The 20,486-nt window shown below is 48.7% G+C and overlaps 1 protein-coding gene across 2 annotated transcripts in view; it reads left to right on the top strand.

Annotated features, from left to right (window-relative positions):
* nbeab (neurobeachin b) overlaps positions 1-20,483 on the top strand; it is a 168,487-nt gene extending 148,004 nt beyond the window's left edge. Inside the window, exons 46-56 of one of the 2 annotated variants that reach the window (XM_076146145.1) lie at positions 2,004-2,156; positions 5,049-5,216; positions 10,707-10,796; positions 11,770-11,962; positions 12,872-12,931; positions 13,039-13,194; positions 14,407-14,577; positions 17,864-17,965; positions 18,649-18,845; positions 19,008-19,159; positions 20,321-20,483. In XM_076146145.1, the coding sequence (XP_076002260.1) occupies positions 2,004-2,156; positions 5,049-5,216; positions 10,707-10,796; positions 11,770-11,962; positions 12,872-12,931; positions 13,039-13,194; positions 14,407-14,577; positions 17,864-17,965; positions 18,649-18,845; positions 19,008-19,159; positions 20,321-20,411 (1,533 nt within the window). In that variant the 3' untranslated portion in view covers positions 20,412-20,483. Of the gene's footprint in view, positions 1-2,003; positions 2,157-5,048; positions 5,217-10,706; positions 10,797-11,769; positions 11,963-12,859; positions 12,932-13,038; positions 13,195-14,406; positions 14,578-17,863; positions 17,966-18,648; positions 18,846-19,007; positions 19,160-20,320 lie in introns of both variants that reach the window. The other variant, XM_076146144.1, reaches the window with a different exon arrangement.
* Positions 20,484-20,486: the final 3 nt, after the last annotated feature.

Genomic DNA, 20,486 nt, shown 5'->3' with positions numbered 1-20,486 from the left:
CCATCATTAATGTGCGCCCATACCTCTCATTTATTCTTCCGCGTTATGTGCCTGAGCGCTCACACTGCTGTGTTCAGATGGCACACACACCCATGGACACACAAAAAAAAAAGAGAGAGAGACAAGAGCTCTTCTGGAAGTACTGGGCACACACACAGAGAGAGAGAGAGAGAGACACACACACACACACACACACACTGGCAGCATGCTGTCTGAAGGAATCCAGCAGCACTCCACCGGTGACAGATTTTGACGAACGTGTCATTAAGGTGACACAGTGTAAAGCAACGGAGGCTCGTGTGATTGACTTGTTAGCCCATTACGATGCTGTTGCAGAATTAATGGCTGCCATGGGAGGTGGGCTTGAAAACGGAGCTGGCAGTTTTAACGGCTCGGCGGTGAGTTACGGCAGGAAGTTTACAAACGAAGAAGAGGAGGGGAGCGAGCATGCGCGTGTGTGTGTGTGAGGGAGAGAGAAAACAGAGAGAAAAGAGGTGCTTTTCTCCCGTCCCCATCGTGTGTGTGTGACTGTGTGTGTGTGAGGGTGAAATGTGACCGACAGCAGACCAGGAGTGTTACTGGGCTGTACTCTGTCAGACGAGCTCACACTCTCAAAATCCCCTGATTTATGAGGACCTAAAGGAGCTTTGTGTTATGAACCCCACAGGCAGCATAAAAGTCCACAGCTCTATTGATCCGGACAAACCCGGCCTTCATAAAACAAGCCCAGTAAAAAGAGTTCAGGTATCACAGAACCTCCTTATCGCCTCCCACAGACGGTTTTTAAGACACAGCAGTCTTTAAAATGTTTCCTAATGAGGACAGAGACGGAGCGGAGGAGCCACATTCCTGCTGTGCATCTGCTTCAGCGTGCAGGGGGATTTGACTCAGCCGTCCTGATCGGGGAGGAGAGGGGATCGGAGCCCGGGCTGCAGAATCAAACACACATAATTCACGTTTTGACCAGGAAGTGTGTTTGAAAGAGCTAAGGGTATTTATTTAAGTGTATTTTAGTCAATTGACTTCTAAATGTAGCTTGAGGCAGCTTTGGTAAGTGACTCAGTTGTGATGTGTTCAAGTACTTGCAAGCATGTAGTTAGAAATAAAACCCAAACCATCAATCACAAAATGAATCTACAAGTGTTAATGGTTAAATATACTGAAACAATATTTAATCCATAAGTAATGTTCAAATTTGTATAGATGTCGTTATTATTTAGGCTTTTCTTTTCTGTCCATTTTGTGAATTTGCCTTCCCTCACCTCCTTGGCGCTTTAGTGGTCACTGCACTTTTTAATAACCAAGTTGGCTTCAAAATGGAGGTTTATGTTGTGTGTTTATGTAAAAAAAATTCTCATAAAAAGAGCAGTCGGGGAGTCGTAAGAAGCCAATGGCAAAACGTCATAAATGCCTAATGACACATTTGTACTTTACGAGCTCAAACACACCAAACACCACAAAGTGCTCCTCCAAAGCAAAGATTCCTTTTTTTCTTCTTCTTCTTCTCGTATAAACTCGAGTAAACGTTTGCTCTTTTTTCTGTCGGCGCGCCGGAGTCGACGCCAGGCTCTCACCGTGCCGACTTCCCCTTCGCTGCGAGGTCCTGACCCCATCACAAGAGCCCAGAGACCCGCCAGAGAAACACAACTCAGTTCCAGTTTCATTTAACACGCCTAACACCTCTGCCTGGAATAACTGGACTAGCACCTCTCACCGCCTCCTCCTGGCCCCGCTGCTTAGTTTGTTTGTGTTACCTTTCCCCTTGAATTCTCACTCCGTCTCAGCGGCATACACACACTTTTTTCATTCCTTTTTGTCTGTCTGTGTATGTGTGTGTGTGTGTGTGTGTGTGTGTGTGTGTGGCTCTTCTCCTCACATTTGTTATTTCTTGCCTTTGGTGGAAACGTCGGTGGGTTTTCTGGTTAAACCAGCGGTATTAAACATTGTGGTCGTGTCAATCATTGTTAAAGCCCGGCGCATTTTCTTCTGCCCGTGAATTCCAGGAACTGATCCCCGAGTTCTACTACCTCCCAGAGATGTTTGTCAACAGTAACGGCTACCATCTGGGCATGAGGGAGGACCGGAGCATGGTGTGTGACGTAGACCTGCCAGCCTGGGCCAAGAAACCCGAAGACTTTGTCCGAATCAACCGGATGGTAAGAATCAAGCCTTGTAACTCCAATTAAATCTGTATACATTTCCAATATCTTCTGTAGGAAATGTACTAGAACATAAACCACAAGTTATATCTCCTGCCATGTTCCTGTTTGGAGCTGGTAAGAACGCGGTGTGAGCAGGCAGGCCTCCCCCTGATCAGATACACGGATGGAGCCTAATGTTTATTTTCTGATGCCCAGCAAAAATGAAAGCGAAAACTACAGCAAAATCTCATCCCTACGTGTTTGTGTGTGTTCTTTATACTGTATTGAGAAATATGATGTAGGAGAACAAAAGCAGCACACAGAGAGGAGCAGCTGGGAGTATTTGCAGCAAAATCTCCCCAAATTGCAGAATAAATCATCTATTTCTCCATTAAATCAATTCTATTTATGAATAATTTGAACAGAATTTCCGCAATTTCAAGTACAACAGACGGCACACGGACCACAGTTTGTGAACCCCTGATGTAGGCCAACCTTCTCATGAGCTTAAGTGTATGACATCATGAGCTACACTGTACTATAGCACATCATCTCCTACCTCATACGAGTAAAAACATAACAATTTTTGTATTTTTCTTGTCTCATCTTAAAGCAGTGAAAGACTCGGGTGCCTGCTCTTCTTCTCTCTGACCTTGCTGCAGCGTGCGTCTGCGTCTTGGCTGTCTTATTCATGAAGCGTCTAATAAAGTGCAACGCTCGATCCCAACACTGTACTCTGACCCCGGTGATGTCACCAAAGGACAGCGCCCGCAACTTTCGCCCTATAGTGTTACCTAATGCCCAGCCTCATCAATCACCATTTGGCAGAGCATGTGCAGGACCCTTTCTGTCTGCATATACGTGTGTGTGTGTGAGTCTGTGTGTGTGCGCATATTTAATGTAGGCCGGCTATCAACATGTGGCCCAGAATTCCCAGCAGGCTTAGAGGGCAGCGTGCAGACAGGAATGGAGATACGACTCCTGGGCTCTCGCCGTTCGTTAAACTCCGTTTCTCCCTTTAATCTGGATTCACTTAGAAACTCCAGACTCCTGCTTTGTCACTAAGGCTAATGGAGGAACAGGCAGAGGAAAGACACGCAGGAAACTGAATATTTCATGCTTAAACTGTGCGATGAATGCAAAGAAAAAGCTGCCAGTATGAGAAGCAGATAAGAGAGAGAGAGTGTATTGAAGGTAAATCCATTTTCCAGACTTAGATTTGTATCAATATGTTTCATTTGTGCTCCATTAAGCTTCACTCCTTAGTCATTTAGGCTTAATGAGTTTAATTTATCCTTAGAACACAACAGCGTCCAGCTTAGGGAGAGACGAGACGTTTCATGCATTGTGTTTGTCCTGGGTTTAAGGGGGAGGAGGGAGGGGTGAGGGGGGAGGGGGGCTGTGGGAACACACTTGACCTTTTCAGGCAAAGTGACAGTGCCGGGTTGGGAGGCCATCTTATGGAGGTGACCTTTCCCCGTGTTCTACCCCGCGCTGCCTCGCCGAGCTCTATCACAGACGTGTACACAGGCGAGCGGAGCGGAGGGGGGGGGAGAGGAAGAGGAAGAGGCAGGGGGCAGGAGGGAAGGGTGGAGCGGAGGAGAGGTTTGGACTTTTTTGCGTGTGGAAAATAAAGGATTACGCTGGATATTTGTGCGCTCCTGAAGGATACATGTGTAATGCTGCCTTGCATTTTTCTACATTTGCAGGACCAGCGTATTTACACATCCACAGAATCACAGCCCTCTGCCTCCGCTGCCTCCTCTTCCTTTTGTTCTTCTCCTCTGCCTGGGCCACACTCTTCTATTATTCCATTTCTGTCAGTGAATCTCTCTCCCTTCCTCTCGCTCTCTCTCGCTCTCTCTCGCTTCCTCCCACTTCCCATCTTTGCATGTGCCACTTTCAATTGTGCTGATATGCCCTGTGGCAAACTCAGCCTCTGTGTGCTCCAGCAGGCTTTGTTGGTAATGGCTGTTATTCCTGACGCGAGGGGAGGAGTGTAAATTCCTCTCCCAAAGCAAAAGCCTTCCACCAGTGTGCCGTAGATTCTACTGCACAGTGGAACAATACATCAAACCCCCAAAATGCACAGCCGCCATCCGTACGTTAACATTATCAGCATTAAATCTTATCCAAAATCCCTCACAAGCGAGATCGGCTATCCTGTTTCACACACACACACACACACACACACACACACACACACACACACACACACACACATACACACACACACGAGCCCTATTAGTATTGAACCAATTTCTTTGTCTCCATGTCAGAATAGCTGGTCTGTATCGTTCATCTTAGATATAAAAATGCGATATGAGACGAATCATCACGTTTGGTTTCAGGCGACTAATTTATTCATGAGATTTAGCCACGCCCACTCAATTCAGTTCATTATCACAAAACTGTAACGAATATCAAAAAAGAATTCACAAATTAAACATTTATCCGGCGATATTCTATCTGTCAGAATTTGTGAGAAATGGCCCCAAATAATGAGAGGAGGTAGAGAAATAATAGAATAAAATGGTGAGAAGTTGTTGCGTCCGTATTCTTAAAGCGGCAGCCACAGCGCCCCCCTCAGGCAGACGGGTGCTTGTCTTTCCCAGGTTCCTGAACACGCCTCCTAAGGTGAAAACATAACCTTCTTTTTTTCCTACTAATCCAACTTTTCCCCTCTTTTTTGTGATGATGATTACCCGTGTTTGTCAGTGTTGTGATACTTGCTGGCGTTGCGTTGCTGTCAGTCCCAGCAGGTTTCGGCTCTTCTCTCTTACCTACGCCTGTATTTTGCCGCTCTCGCCGTTGTGTGGAAGTACAATTTGTGTTGTATCTTTTAGCCGGTGTGCTGCGCGCCGCTGTACGCCTCTCACCTCTAATTGCCCTGTGCTCGTCTGACAGGCCCTGGAAAGCGAGTTTGTGTCATGTCAGCTGCATCAGTGGATTGACCTTATTTTCGGCTACAAGCAGCGAGGCCCAGAGGCGGTTCGCGCCCTCAACGTCTTCCACTACCTGACTTACGAGGGCTCCGTCAGCCTGGACGCTATCGCCGACGCTGCGCTCAGAGAGGTAAGGCAACAACACCCCACGTGCACGCCCGCATCGCCATGGAGACCCAAGCCCCTTCTCCCTCCCCTTCTCTCTCTCTCCCGCCACATGTCTTATTCACCGTAGGGCACAACTTCCTGTCTCTATTTGTCCTGGCATGTGCTGCAGCTCGGGGAGCGTTTCATATCACGCATCTGTCAATCAGTTATTGTGTCATGCAAATGCAACCCGTGGGAGCGGCGGGCAGAGCCGCTGACTCAACGACTTTGCACGGAGATTAGCGTCATTTGGCGATGACCCGAGTTCTTAACTATCCATCTTCTAAGCGGTTTGAGGGTTTTGATAGCTGTCCACATAACTCATAGAACTACTTACCATCAGGGGGCTTTTCCTCTTCATATAAAACGCTCTCTCTCTCTCTCTCTCTCTCCCTCAGATCAATGAACGCCACCTCCTCTGCGTTTTGAAATCAATCAATCGCAAAGAAGGGTCACTTTGTCAATACGGAGGCCGAGTGAATCCTCTTGTTTTCTCCGCTCGTTAATTGAATATCTATGAAGTGAGCGCGTTGCTCTCGTGAATAGCTTAATTGCGTGGGAGGGGGGTGGGGGGAGGGAGGGGTGGACTGGAGGAGAAGGCGGCGGCGGCAGCTGGCATGCATTGTGGGTACTTTCCAGTGTGAGCTTTTCTCTCTCTCTCTCTCTCTCTCTCTCTCTCTCTCTCTCCCTCTCTCCCTCTCTCCCTCCCTCCCTCCCTGTGATATCCACCATCTGCTGTCTGCAAAACAAGTCATTTATATACTGTCACTTCCAGGGGCGCCTTTATTTATCAAGTGACCACTATGCAAATCACCTGCAGCAGATTTTTGGGGTAGGATCTAATTATCAAAGAATATCGCGGAAAAGGTTCTTGCGATTTTAGACAGTGGCTTCTTCCTCTTCCTCCTCCTCTTCCTCCTCCTCTTCTTCTTCTGCTTTGTGTGTGTGTGTGTGTGTGTGTGTGTGTTGCATCAGGTTGAGGTTCTGCGCTGTCTGCCGCCCTGTCTGCTGCTACCAGGAGAGATGACAGTAGTGTTTGTTAGTTGCACATTAGGATGCCTGTTACTCAGACTTCCCCCCTAATTGTGCCTTGTCGATGCAGTCGCCATCGTGACACGCAGGACGCGCGTTTATTTGTGCCGGGGAGAGGAATGGGCTCGGCTAATTACAAACTGATGTAACGGTGATGTGATGAACACTAATGAAGACGAGCCTTCATACCTTCGGCTGGGTTCCTTCCTCTTCTGTCGGTATCACACAGTGCAGCGGACAAACACAAGTACGCAAAGCGAGCGCGTTTCAAACTCGCGCCTTCATTCCGTACTTTATTTCCTCGCTCGAGTTCTTTACTTTCTTTCACCCTCTGAGAAATATTAAGAATGTTGAAAATTAAAGGAATGAATGCGACTCGCCAGGCCGCTCTAATTACATTCTTCTGTACTTTGCTGCAGAATAATTTGATTTAAATTCATTTCCTGTGGCGTCGTCGTAATTATGTGGCGATTTCCTGCTCGAATCCATACTGCCATTATTTCTGATACAGTTTCAAACACACACACACACACACACACACACACAGTCTCCACACAGTGTGTGCCTGAGTCAATGAGGTGGAGCAGGAGAGAAAGCGTTGGGCGAATGTCTCGCTAAGACCTTGCTGGAACACAAACGATTGGCTCAGAGGGGGGAGGTGTGTGTGTCTGTGTGTCTGTGTGTGTGTGTGTTATTGATTCATTGTAGCCTGACAGGTAAAAAACTGCAGATGTAGCAGTCGCCGTGACAATTATGGCATTTGAAATGTCAGGAAATTAGAGGTCATGTGAGAGATAATTTCTCTCCCGTGTCAGATGGAAACGACGACACCCTCTGACACGCCGGCGGGGCTGCGGTTGAGGGCACGGTGACAGCTCGACTGGGCACACACGCCGCCGGAACAGCAGTCCTCCGGCTTGATGCTGGATCTGACAGCTTCCTCTTATGGAAAAACATGACAGCAACCCCGACGATTCAGACCCCGGCTGTGTCACTCAGAAGTAAACAGACAAATTATGCATCAGTGGGGCTTTTCTCTCTGTAACAGCTACATCTGCCTCCAGTTAAACCTCCCCCACCCCCCTACACACACACACACACACACACACACACAATCCAACACAACCCAAACTTCTGATTGCTGTTTATTGAAGGGACAAAGGGAAGAAAGTGTGCCGACTTGCTGCATGTTTCAGACTGATATCAGCGTCAACGTGTTGTGTTTACTGTTTGTGTGTGTGTGTGTTTGACCTTAACACCGCGTTTACACATCAAATTCAGCCCACGAGCCGCAATGTTCGGCACGCGAGAACAACCGGGTTCAGGAAAACTGACGGTCATGACATCACAGGGTTGCTTCATGTTGGTGAGACCTTTAAAAGTAGAAGAAACATGCAATATAGTTTTGGGGTCATTTTGTCTGATTTTGCTGAGCGCTTATAAAATGCTCCTGATGGCCATGTTGTGTAAAATCTTCCTTAAACAATAACACAACTATTCTATATGGGTTTGCGTGCCTGACAGTCATTGCACATTGTGGAGTTGCTCACACGCAGGTGGAGCCGTTGAGGTGCGTGTGTGTGTGTGTGTGTGTGTGTGTGTAATACACAAGGTAGCTCACATGTCACTCAAGAAACACCCGTGGGGCAATTCTTCTGTAATAATTAAGGATTAAAATGAATCATTGCAAACAAATTTCCACTGGTATGTAAGTCAGTAAAGTGAGTGGTGTCGTTACAGATGAGCTGTTAGGAAGTAAACAATATCATAATTAAGAAATCCATATCCACTAATAGTTTCCTTTTGCACGTGTGGTTTAGATGTTATTTGTAATTGTTTAAAACTACTCAGCAGTCAGAGGTTCCTTCATGGAGGGAAGTGCCGGTCTCGTGTTAGCGAGGTGAAAGGTGCTGCTGATGCATATTTGTAAATCTCAGGCGTTGTGACTCAGCGTGATTCCCACGCTGCTTACAGTGTCTTTCTGACAGTGTGTTTGTGTCGCATGAGTGCGCAGGAGGATGTTGTCCCCTTGTCACCAGTTTTGGAACCAGAGACGCACCTGCTCACCTTTGAGGCCTCCTTCTCTCAAGCCAGACGTGGACAGACAGGCAGGTAGACAGACTCGCCGCGTTGTGACGGATGTTTGGTGCTCAGCCGGGCGAGGCGGCTGTTGCTGCAAGGGAGATCATCCAGATGGCTTTGGCAATAAGTGTCACTTATCAGGCAAAAAGCAGAGCCTGAAGTGACTTAAAGTAATGAAGTGGCTGTTAAGTGCTGCTGATCGCAGACGCAGATAGCAGCAACTTTGTGACGCTCCTCTGAGAGGATTAGTGTTCAAGCACCTGTGAGGTATCGACATGTTGTGATCATGGAGTGGGAGAACATGTTCTTGAGTTAACCTTCAGATACTCAGACGCCCCCCTCCCCACCTGTTTGTGTGTGCGTGCCTGACACACACACACAAACAGCCAAATCCCTCCTTCATTCCGGAAAATTAGAAGGCCCGAGAGAGAGCGCATACCTCTACCAAGGCCGGACCAATTATGACTCCATCTCTCGACCGCAACTGACAACAACAAACTTTGGATTCCACCACGTCTGGAAGTTCATGAGATACAGCACTTTCTGAAGAATAAGCCACGCCCACTCGACATTGGCAGCCAATTACAGAAAAACCTTAAGGAAAATCAAAAAACAAAGATCACACTTTTGTCTGGCCTGATCCAAACGTTGTCAATATGAAGAAATGTGACAATTGACTGAAATTGTAGAAGGAGATCTAAAAAATCAAAATGGAAGGAAATGCAGTTTGGTGTTAAGGGGCGTGGCTTAAATGGATGGAATGCAGCATAACTTCAGGCCGCCTGGTACCAAAACTTCATTGCATCTTCTCCCAAGTGTCGCAGTCGTCGATTACTTTTTGAGAAATCCTGCTAACAGACAGACAAACAAACAAACAAACACAGAGAACATTGACTTAAAAAAGAACCGACTACCAACATGGAACAAGCTGCAGCTCCGTTTCCTTGGTAATAGAATCATCAGAAGAAAGATGGTGATGTTTTCCACATGGCCCCGCTCAGCCTGTCTGATCTCAGGATCAGATTTCCTGATCTGAACAGACGTGGTGACCCTCCACCCCTAACTCTAACCTTAAATAGCCGTGATGTCAGTGGCTTATTACTTGACGGACTGCGCTGTAAAGGAGCGCCGACTGACACCTAATGGTTCCCAAATGTGCTCGGCAACTCGCACGAAACTTTCACCGACGCCGCTGCGGACATCGCCTTTTTTGGTGCTGTGCGAGATGGGAAGTGACCAGGGGAATGTGTGTGTGTGTGTGTGTGTGGGAGAGAGGGAGGGAGAGAGAGAGGGGGGAAGGGGGAGGGGCTGTGTGGGTTGCAGGTGGCCTGTCCTAATTCAGCATCACCTCTAAACTTCCCATCACCCACTGTGGCATGTGCTCGCCAATGGGCCCTTTTGATAGTGAACGGTGTGTACAGGCGGAGGAGGAAATGTGGGCCAGTCACCCAGTCAGGCAGCCAAACAGGCAGGCGGGGGGAGGGAGGGAGGGTGAGAGGCTGAAGGATGTATGTTCCATTGTGCGCCGTGGCATTGACGGACGTCTACAAGCTCCCCTCTGATGGTGGAAGTGGCTCCAGTCACATCAATCACTCCCGCCGCCGACTCGCCCCACTTCCAGTCAAATCAGCAGCGCCCGCTCCCGTCGTTTCTCTCGCTCACTTTCTTTTCCCTCCACAAATTCCCTAATAACCGTCTTTATTTCTCCGGTGTTTTAGATGTTCTCTATCCCGGGCGTGGCTTCTTCTCTCTCGCCACATAAATCACCCCTCATCACGCCGCTCTCACTCCATCGCCCCTCGTTCCTTTCCTCGCTTTTTTTTCTTCCTCTTGTTGGCCCTGCTGGTGTTTCCTCCTGAGTTTGTGTCTGCATGTGCATGTGTGTGTGTCTGTGTGTGTGTGTGTGTGTGTACGCGCACGTGCTTCTCCTCCTTTGTTTCAGGCACAATAACATCTAAAAGCCGGCCGGCCTGCCGCAGTCCTCGCTGGATGTCACTCCAGGTTAACGTTTGTGCAGCGGGGGCCCCTGAGCCTGGAAATGGGAATGGTTAACTGAAGCATGTTAATAGGAAAAGGCTTGTCTCTTCCATACTAACACTTGGATGACTCTGCAGGCTGAGGGGGGAAGGGGGAGCACCCAGGCGGATTGGGAGTGCACCCCTCTCCCCCCTCTCCCCCCTCTCCCCCCCTCCCTCAGAGGCACGGCTGAGTTAGGATTTGCTTGCATTGTCAAGTAACGCATTGACCCATCACTTTGATGCATATTGATGGTGACAGCCGCTCCTCTCTCTCTCCTCTCTCTCTCTCTCTCTCTCTCTCTCTCTCTCTCTCTCCCTCTCTCCCTCTCTCTCTCCCGCAGGCCACAGAGGCACAGATCCAGAGCTTTGGACAGACGCCATCTCAGTTGCTTATTGAGCCACATCCTCCACGCAGCTCCGCCATGCACCTGGTGAGAGCCACGAGCATGCTGGGAAATATTCCCCGCACCTTCCATGGCGGGATGTGATGGTGTGTGTGTGTGTGTGTCTGTGTGTGGGAGCGTGAGGAAGGGAGGATGTGTGAACCTGTCTGTGTGTGTGTGTGTGTTTATGCATGTCTGAGGTGAAAAGATGTCCTGTATTCCTTCTATACTTCCTTTTTTTGGCCTTTAAAGAGGATTCCCTCATTCCTAAATCTTACTTAAGGTCTCCACACCCACAATGTAACAATAAATTCATCAGTGCAGTGAAGTCTCCTCTGGTGTGGTGCAAAGGGAAGAGTGCTCTCTACTGGCCCAGCGGCTCCTCTCTGCCATTAGCTGCTCCTCCTCCTCCTCTTCCTCATTATCCCCACACAGCTCTTCTCTCTCCACACCAGAAAAAAAAACTTAAAAAACGTATCCGCTGCAAACAACAGCAAATTGGGCTGAAAGATCTCCAAAGGCACGTGGGTGTGTGAGCATGGGGCTCCTCTGATTCTGTCAGAAAGGCTCAAGTATGACGACTGAGATGAGAACAAACGCCTCTTCTTCCTCCTCTTCCTCCTCCTCCTCCTGCACATGTTGTTGAATCCAGCATTGTAATCTCTCCAAAGGCAGAACCCTGGCTGTCTCCTTTCTGTTTCCTCTGTGTGAACCAAACTGAATCTCTTCTGACAAACATCTCATCCTGTGTGTGTGTGTGTACAGCCGACTCCATCTCCAGTTGTCTCCACGTCTCACCCTCATCCCTCGTCGGACCGTAACGTCTGAGCGAGCGCTGCATGCGGCTCCAGCCTAGTTCTTCCTCCAACCTCCACTAATCCCTCTCCTAACTCCTCTCTCCATTCCGGCTCCCCCTTCCTCCTCTGTCATCATTCCACATCGTCTCCTGTCTCCTTCCGTGGCACTTGTCCTCCTCCCGTCCTCCTCCACGCTTCCCTCCTTTCCCTCTTCTACTCAATAGTGTTTCCTTCCACAGAGTCCCCTCATGTTCAAGGACCAGATGCAGCAGGACGTCATCATGGTGTTGAAGTTTCCCTCCAACTCGCCCGTGACTCACGTGGCGGCGAACACGCTGCCCCATCTGACCGTGCCCGCCGTGGTCACCGTCACGTGCAGCCGCCTCTTCGCCGTCAACCGCTGGCACAACACGGTCGGTGAGTGCCTGAACGCAACACGCAGAGAGACTCCACGCCGCCCGTTCAAAGTGTGTTTGGTGAAACGGGAAAAGTGAATTTTGCTGGGGAAAACGTCGCTCCCACGCTCCACGTTGCGTTCATGTACACGCTCACACATGTGCCGTGTCGTAAAAACAGCCATAGCGTGCCGCACCACACCCGCCCACACGTGATAGCCACCACAGCAGCCGCCCCCCCGTGATATCACCTCATCACTGCCCCCCTGCTCGTAACAGAGCCGTAAGCAGCTGGCCACGGTGCGAGGCCGAGCACCTCCCAGGTAAGCTGAGCCGGAGTGTTTCCACATGTTGGCTCTCAGACATGTGTGAACAACATTACCCACAGAGCCCCTCCCCCCGACCATCAGCCTCACCTCGGGGTCAGAGGGCCACAGCAATGGTTACAGGGAAATTAGGCCGCAACTGCGCCACATTCTCCTCACACTTCCCCATCTGTCACCGTAGAAACGCACTGATCTCAGGACCGAGAGTCTGGACCCTCTGCTCCAACGCTCTAATGAATGCAGCTGCAGCGCCCTCGCCATCCTGTCAGGGAAATGTGGTTGGGCTGCCCTTTTTTCTTTCAGGGGGGGAGTACTGATAATAACATTAGACCTTTAATAAGGGAGGGCTCCATGGTTTCAAACACACTCTCTGTTTCCACCCGGGCCCAGTGAGGCGGGAGGAGATTAGAAGGCGCCGTTCTGAAAATAACAAAAGTAGAAGAAGGGGAAAGGGGAAGAAACCACAATTATGCAGGTGGAAACCTTGCCGGCCTTCCAATAAAGTGAGTGTGTGTGTGTGTGAGTGTGAGTGTGTGTAAAAATGTGCAGTTCTTACAAATACCTTCAATCATTCCTCTGTTTGGGTGTCCCAGGTCTCCGTGGAGCGCCTGGTTACTCCCTGGAGCAGGCTCATCACCTGCCCATAGAGATGGACTCTCTGATTGGTTCGTCAGCTTCCTTCTCTAAACTGAATCCTTCACATCTGTCACAGTCTTAAGGGTCCTCCTCGCCGGCGCCTGTAATCATACGTCCTCTGCGTCTCTTTCCAAAGCAAACAACGCAGGAAGCAACAAGCGTCAGATCACAGATCTGGTGGACCAGAGCATCCAAATCACCACGCACTGTTTTGTGGTGACAGCTGACAACCGCTACATCCTGGTGTGCGGCTTCTGGGACAAGAGCTTCCGCGTGTACTCCTCAGAGACAGGTAGGTTACGGTGTAGACTCTGTGTCCTATAGAGATGCTCACTGATGCGTGGAGGACGGAGCTCTACGATGGGAATAACAACCCGGTGTTGAAATTCTCTCCTGACGTTCCGGCTAGAAACATAGACGACTGTGAGACGAGACCACTGTGACCACCGTGCTTTAATTAGCCATGAGTTCTGTCACTAATTGTTTTTTGGACTAATTATGATCCAGCGGGAGAAGTTTTTGCTTTTTACACGACAAGAATTACAAGAATTTTCTCTAGTATCAAATACAAATATATCTGTCTGAGTGGGAAACTTTTATTTTGAAAAGCAGAAAAAACATTCCTGTGGAGATTCTTGCAAGCAATTAAGTTTTACAAATTTAAGTAAAAAATGTTGAAAATTAGACTTTTAGAGGAAGTTTTGCTTTGTGACTTTGGTTGTTTTGATACTAAAATGTTAAATTTAATACAAAACGTCTGCTTATATACTAAGGCTTGGAATTTGATGCCATTTCTGATACCAGGGGAGACAAATAAGTAAAATTACATCAAATCAAGGATATTTTTTACGTTATTATTACTTTTAGTTTCCATTTTCCTCAATAAAAAACAAAAACTAAACACGATCAAGACCTTCATTTTCACTGTAATGACAAACTTCTTATTGAGGTCTGTGACTGTCAGACATCCTAATGCCAATCAATGCAAATACTACCATTACATTACATTACGATCATTTAGCAGACGCTTTTATCCAAAGTGACTTACATTACATTACCACCCATTACAGAGGGGGGAGCAATTGAGGGTTCGGTGCCTTGCTCAGGGGCAGCTCGGCAGGGACTTGAACCGGCGACCCTCTGGTTCCCAAGCGGAAGCACTACCGACTGAGTTACTGCCTCCCTACCAAATCAAATATTGCAATATCTTGTAAACAGTAAATATGTTTATATAAGTATGAACAGGAAAGTGCTCTTCATATAAAGCTGCTTTGGGAAGATGAACATTGGCACCGTGTTCAAATTTCAGTTTCACACATTTCTGACAGATGACACCTGTGAAACACGATGTAAGGGCGTAAAGACGAATCTACTGCCTTGTTATAAGATGCTGAAGCTCATTTCTACAAAATCCCTGAAACCAGTTGCTTGTTTTGCATCTAATCCACTCTTCAGACCTGTAATCCCATTTTCTAATCTGTTTCTCCGTCTCGTGCCTCTGCAGGGAAGCTGACCCAGATCGTGTTCGGTCACTGGGACGTGGTGACGTGTCTGGCCCGCTCCGAGTCGTACATCGGAGGAGACTGCTACATCGTCTCCGGCTCCAGGGACGCCACCCTGCTGCTGTGGTACTGGAGCGGGCGACATCACATTATAGGTGACAACCCCAATAACAGTGAGTGAGACACAGACACAGACGCAGAGATTACAGCGCCGTTCAGACGACTGAGACCAATAAAGGGAAAGAACCAAAGCCGTGAGGCGGGAAGGAGCGGATTCACCGGTAAAATGTCCTCCTTTGTTGTGAAGCGTGAGCCTTAAACGTGGACGAGGCTTTAGGTAGTTCCTCCTGAGCCAGAGTCTTTGATCAGCGGGAGAAAAAAGCCGTTCTGCTCTTGAAATCAAATAATGCAGAGAGACAGGGAGAGGATGGTTTATCTGCAGCGTGGCTGTGATGCATTAGCACGAATCATCGCATGGAGCCGCCTCGCTTTCAAGTAAGAGGCCTCCAGATGTCTCGGCATTCAAAATGGCAGACCCCAGCGTGTGATTCCTGCCTCTCAGTTCATTTAGTCGCTCATTCTCGCTGATTGTCTGTGTTCACAACAATCCGTCAGGGGGGGCAGAGGGAAGCAGCCATTACTGCGCCGCACACGCAATCAGCGCCGACGCTACCAGACAAAGACTGTGTTTCATTTCTGGATGAGGGTATAATTGGGGGGAGGGGGGGGGGGGGCTGGGATGTGTGTAAGTGTGTAAGTGTGTAAGTGTGCGCGCGTGAAGATCTTGTGTTTTCCAAGTGTCACTGATTGGAGGAGCTCCGGATTAGGTGCGAGTGTTCTCTAATTAACTTCACTGAGGCTCAGACAGTTAATTAAGAATTTCAGCTTGGTTGCCTCCAATTAGCACGGGGCAATGGCACTCCTGTTACTGCGGCAGGAAAACACTATTACCCTGATATTCACACTGCCACTGCTTACAATGCAGCTCCGACGCACAAAGGGAACAGGAAGGAGCGAGAGAGCCGGGGACGCGTTTCCGTCTGTCGGTACATCACCAGATCAGGACGTGTTTGAGTGTTTGCGCTCAGTGTGATTAGAGGCGGACTGCGGACGGACACGTGGACTCGTGCAGCATCAACAGGAGTGTGAGGCGTTGCGTAATCACACCTGCAGTATGAGGAGAATCTGCCCATTCAGGAATATGAAAAAGACGTTTACATGCCTGAATACTTTGAATTGAAAAGGCCAGATCATTGCCGTATTCACAGTATAATCACAGTCTAAAGTTCATGTAAACCTGCTTTTTTAAGTTGGTTTCCTGGTTCTAGAGACGCTTTGAGGCAGAGTGTGGTCACTTAATGAGGTATTCATCCAATCAATCCCTTCTCAGTCTCATTCTGCTCATTTCATGCATATTATATCCTCTCCAAAGCCGGTCTAAGGTGGTTTGACTCTGCAGCAGACGCGCCCGAGAAATTGATTTCACCCGTCGCCCCCAAAAAGGCCGCGCGTGTCTCAAATGTGTAATAATTAAAATAACTTCCAGCTCAATCTGCGGCGCTGCCTCTCACACTCGGCCCGTCACACCGGCCAGAGAGCAGATTTGCACCGGGTAATTGTGGAAGCCGGCTCCGGCGTGTCCCCAAGGACTCGGACAGGGTTTGGGTGAGGGGGGGGAGAGAGGGGGGGATACAGGCAGGGTGATTGAATCTTTTGTCGGGTAGGTGAGCTGCACCAGGTCCCCCTTTTTCCCCCCCGGAGGGTTTTTCTGACACTTGTCCCTATTCAGCCCCCCTCCCTCTCCCCCCGCACCGGGTGCAGGGGGACTGACAGCACCGCTCAGCCCCCCCCCCCCCCCCCCCCCCCCCCCCCCAGGTCTCTTAGGGACTGGGCTGCATCGATCACAAGCCCAGCTCACTGACTGGACCGCTACAGCTGCAGAGGTGATACCATGTATAGGGGAGGAGGGGAGGTAGAGTAAGAGCAGAAGAAGAAGAAAGGTCTGACACAAATCCACATCATCCGTCAGGAAGTTTATTGTCAAACCGGACGGATGAAGAAACTTCCAGTGGATTTGCTGAACTTTAGGCCGTCATGTGTGTGTGTGTGTGTGTGTGTGGACACGGACTGTCACGTAATCTGTGAAATGAGTTTGACAGTGTGTGTTTGTGTGTGTGTGTGGCGTTAACGCAGCGCCGTGTGTGATGACACGGGGCTCTGATGGGTCTGAAGGAACTCCAGAGGGATTATTTTATTTCTAAATGAATAAATAAACAGGAAGTATAAAGCAGCACACTGAAGCTCCAACGGCCTGTAAATAATTTAGTTACAAATGTGGTTTGATATTTTTTTTAAATCTGCATATGAATCTGCATGTAAATCAAGCAGGGATAAACACTGGAGGGGATCGACTGCAAGCTGCTGGGACTTTTGGAAGAGACTCAAATCCTGTCAGGGAATATTCTGTGTTTGTGTGAGAAGAGTTATGCTGCTCTAACGCCAACTACTGTATAGCTCAGGTTTACTCCTATAGCACGGATCATAAACAGACTTTTGCTGTTATGTATGTCAAATATATAAGATTAAATGAGCTCAAATGGATTAAAAAGCAAATAAATTGATTAAAAAAGACATCAAAGGAGACAGGATTTGTTCCATTTATGGTGTGTTCAGTCGAGGAGCGTCTCGTATCGAATCACCTACATGTCGTCCATGTTTGGTGGCAAAAAAAATTAATTTCTGAGCATTTTTTATTGCATAAATTAGCCAGAATTTGTCTTTTTTCCTGTAACGTTTCAGTAAAAGAAGTCTGAGTGTGTGTGTGTGTGTTCTCTAAAGTGGCACAGAATCCCGAGCTACTCACCTGCATGCAATTATAATATCACCACACAGGAAATGCCCACAAATTACACCAATTCCATTAATTCAGTGATGAATCCAACGTCTCTGACTCTCTGTTCAACACTTAAATTGCTCTCTTAATAACTAATTAATGAAATGGAACTAAAGCCCTCTGGATTGTTCAGGGAAAAGACGTCTATCTAATATTTATAATACTTTGGAGTACTATTACTTTGATACTTGTGTTCATTGTGCCGAGTCCCCGCGTGTGGCAGCTTGGAGGTCGGCTCCAGGTGCGGCGGTGAAACTCCCCTCGCTAACCTCTCCCCCGCCCATCATCAATCATGTGACACGCCGGGACGGACCGGAGCGCCGTGTCTGCCATCGCCGGGCATCCCCGCATTTACATGACAATTCAGAAGGAGGCTCGCCTGCCAGCAGATGTGTGTCACCGTCATTACGCTTCTGTTTACATCTTTTAATTGGTGGTTACTCAGATCAGTGCACAGAGATCCCACAGCTGAAAAACACAGAGACGCATTTGGAGAATTTTGGATGCATAATCACAAAGCGTATGAATAATTTGAGCCGATCTGTTTTCCTCTGTCTGGGTTTCAGGCGACTACCCGGCGCCCCGAGCGGTTCTGACGGGTCACGACCACGAGGTGGTGTGTGTGTCGGTGTGTGCTGAGTTGGGCCTGGTCATTAGCGGAGCCAAAGGTCAGTGTGCTTCTCTCTGCGCTGCATTGTCACCAGAGACAATAGAGGAGGTGTGAGGTCATTTTGTTCTTTAAATCTTAAATCTACTCGAGGAAGCTCTGGATTCCAGCTGCTGCAGGGATTCAGGCTCATTAACACACTCCAGTTGTATGATTTTGTGATGACGGGAACACAAGAGAAGACAAACTCTACACACCAGGAATCAAAGCCAGCAGACGGGGCTGAATCCTCCCTGCAGCTCAGGGTTCGAGTTTTATAGAGACAGAATAACTAAGAACAAAGAGGGTTTTTGCATATAGTTATTTAAAAATGAACCAGAGAGCTGCAACATGACCTCAGTAGTTTTTGTGTCCACACTGGATGAGGACGTTTAGCTCTTTGACGAGCTCTCAGACCTCCTGTACTTCAGATTGGAGTTACATTTGTCTGTAAAACCTGGAGGATCTTTAACCATGAGGCAAAGCAGAACGTTGCCTCTTTGTTTCCACTTTTGCAAAAATCAATTGGAGCTCCAGTTTGTCGAGTGTGTTCACGTAGCCACAGAAAATGCTGAGTCATCAGTCTGAGAGCTTTAAAACCATCCAGGTGTGAAAACGCCCAATAGTTTAGCTCCAGTTTGAATGTTGTTGATTCATATTAGATCCTAACATCCTTATATTGTGTGTGTGTCGGGGGCGGGGCAGAGGGTCCATGTCTGGTCCACACCATCACAGGCGACCTGCTGCGAGCTCTGGAGGGGCCCGACAGCTTCCTGTGCCCGCGGCTCATCTCCGTGTCCAGCGAGGGCCACTGCATCATCTACTACGACCGGGGACGCTTCTGCAACTTCAGCATTAACGGCAAACTGCTGGCACAGATGGAGGTCAACGACTCCACCAGGGTGAGCAGACGACCCACAGCAGGCGTCTCACTCCTAGAATATCAAGCACGAGTGGACAACCACATATAGAGAGGAAACAATGGAGACGTCGTTGTATTCTAAGTTGTATTTGCGTTTGGTGTTAGTAATATGGGTTGAGAGTGAACTCCTGTTTGTCCTCAGGCCATCCTCCTGAGCAGCGACGGGCACAACTTGGTGACGGGCGGGGACAGCGGCGTGGTGGAGGTGTGGCAGGCCTGCGACTTCAAAAAGCTCTACATCTACCCCGGCTGTGACGCTGGCGTCCGAGCCATGGATCTGTCGCACGATCAGAGGTCAGAAACACAAAAGCCACGCTGTCTGAGTGTGTTCATCAGGTGCATTTGCTCTTTTGAGTCTGTATCAGATCCTGTTTACATTCTGGGGGAGTGTTATTCTTCTACATGTGAGGGGGAAATGACCTCTGTGACATCACTAAGGTTACATCATCATGATCATGTTAACATCATGATGCTGTTGCTGAAGGCTGCACGTTTGAAAATGAAAGCCACTCATAGATGTTTGGGGCTGAAACCCTGCAGTCTTCAGGGCCCAGTCCCTCACACAGCGCCCCCTACAGCCACAAAGGCTACACTGATCCAGGACGTCATGTAATAGCTGTGTGGACGGCAGCGCAGAGGTGAAAAGGTTCACGTCTGACGTCATGGTGTGACCCTGGGAGTCAAGAGGTTAAAGAGTCTGAATGTCCACGCTGCTCATCACACCCACAGGCTAAATCCCAGTCAGTACTTACAGTCGGACCTAAACAGAGGCCCGGTTCTTATCTCCGCTCCATGGAGACTGAAGAGCAGCTGAGGTGAGCAGAGGACAGCAGAGTCAACTTCCCATCAGAATGACTTATAAAGAGGAAACACAAACTGAACCACCGAATGCAAACGGCTCAGTGAGATCTTGAAGTCTTGGTTCTGTTTCCTCATTGAGTTGAGGTGAGGTAACAGGAGCGAGCCGCTCTGCCGGGCTCCACGTACAGAGCGCCATTCTGCTGCAGCTCTGTTCATTGTGCCGGAACATTTAAGCCCTGGGGGTGTAGCAGTATAAGTCGACCCTGTGAAATCAGCTGCTTGCCTCCATAGCGGGCGCAGACGTGGCCGTGAGGGCAAAGGGGCTGCAGAGAGACACTGGGGCTCAATGGGCCACTTTAGTTGTCAGAGGAACGCCACGATTTACAGTCACGGCCTCTGCTGACCTCTGCTGACCTCCGCTCCTCGCTGCATTCACCACTGTGGAACCTTTTAACAAACTGGAAATCCTTTTCAACAAAGCACACGTATGAATGCACAGTGGCTGAATATAAAGACACCTTTGAAATATGAAACTGTGATGGATAAGATAATACAGATCTGCAGGAGGTCAAGGATTGCTGGGTTTGTCGCCTTGTTTTAGTTTAGTCGCAATGCTTTTTCCCTCCTAATTCCCACGTTTGTGTTGCTTTCCAGGACTTTGATCAGCGGCATGGCCTCCGGCAGCATCGTGGCATTTAACATAGATTTCAACAGATGGCACTACGAGCATCAGAACAGGTACTGAGCGAGGGGGAGCCGGAGGCGGAGCCAAAAGCAGAGCACGGTGGGTAAGATGGACCTTTACCAACCGGGTGACAGA

Source organism: Genypterus blacodes, unplaced genomic scaffold (assembly GCF_046128005.1).
Source record: "Genypterus blacodes isolate CSIRO-AG114 ecotype Tasmania unplaced genomic scaffold, CSIRO-AGI_Gbla_v1 ptg000032l_1, whole genome shotgun sequence".
Lineage (NCBI taxonomy): Eukaryota > Metazoa > Chordata > Actinopteri > Ophidiiformes > Ophidiidae > Genypterus > Genypterus blacodes.
The sequence above is the reverse complement of the archived record's forward strand: the minus strand, read 5'-3'. Positions and strand labels throughout refer to the sequence as shown.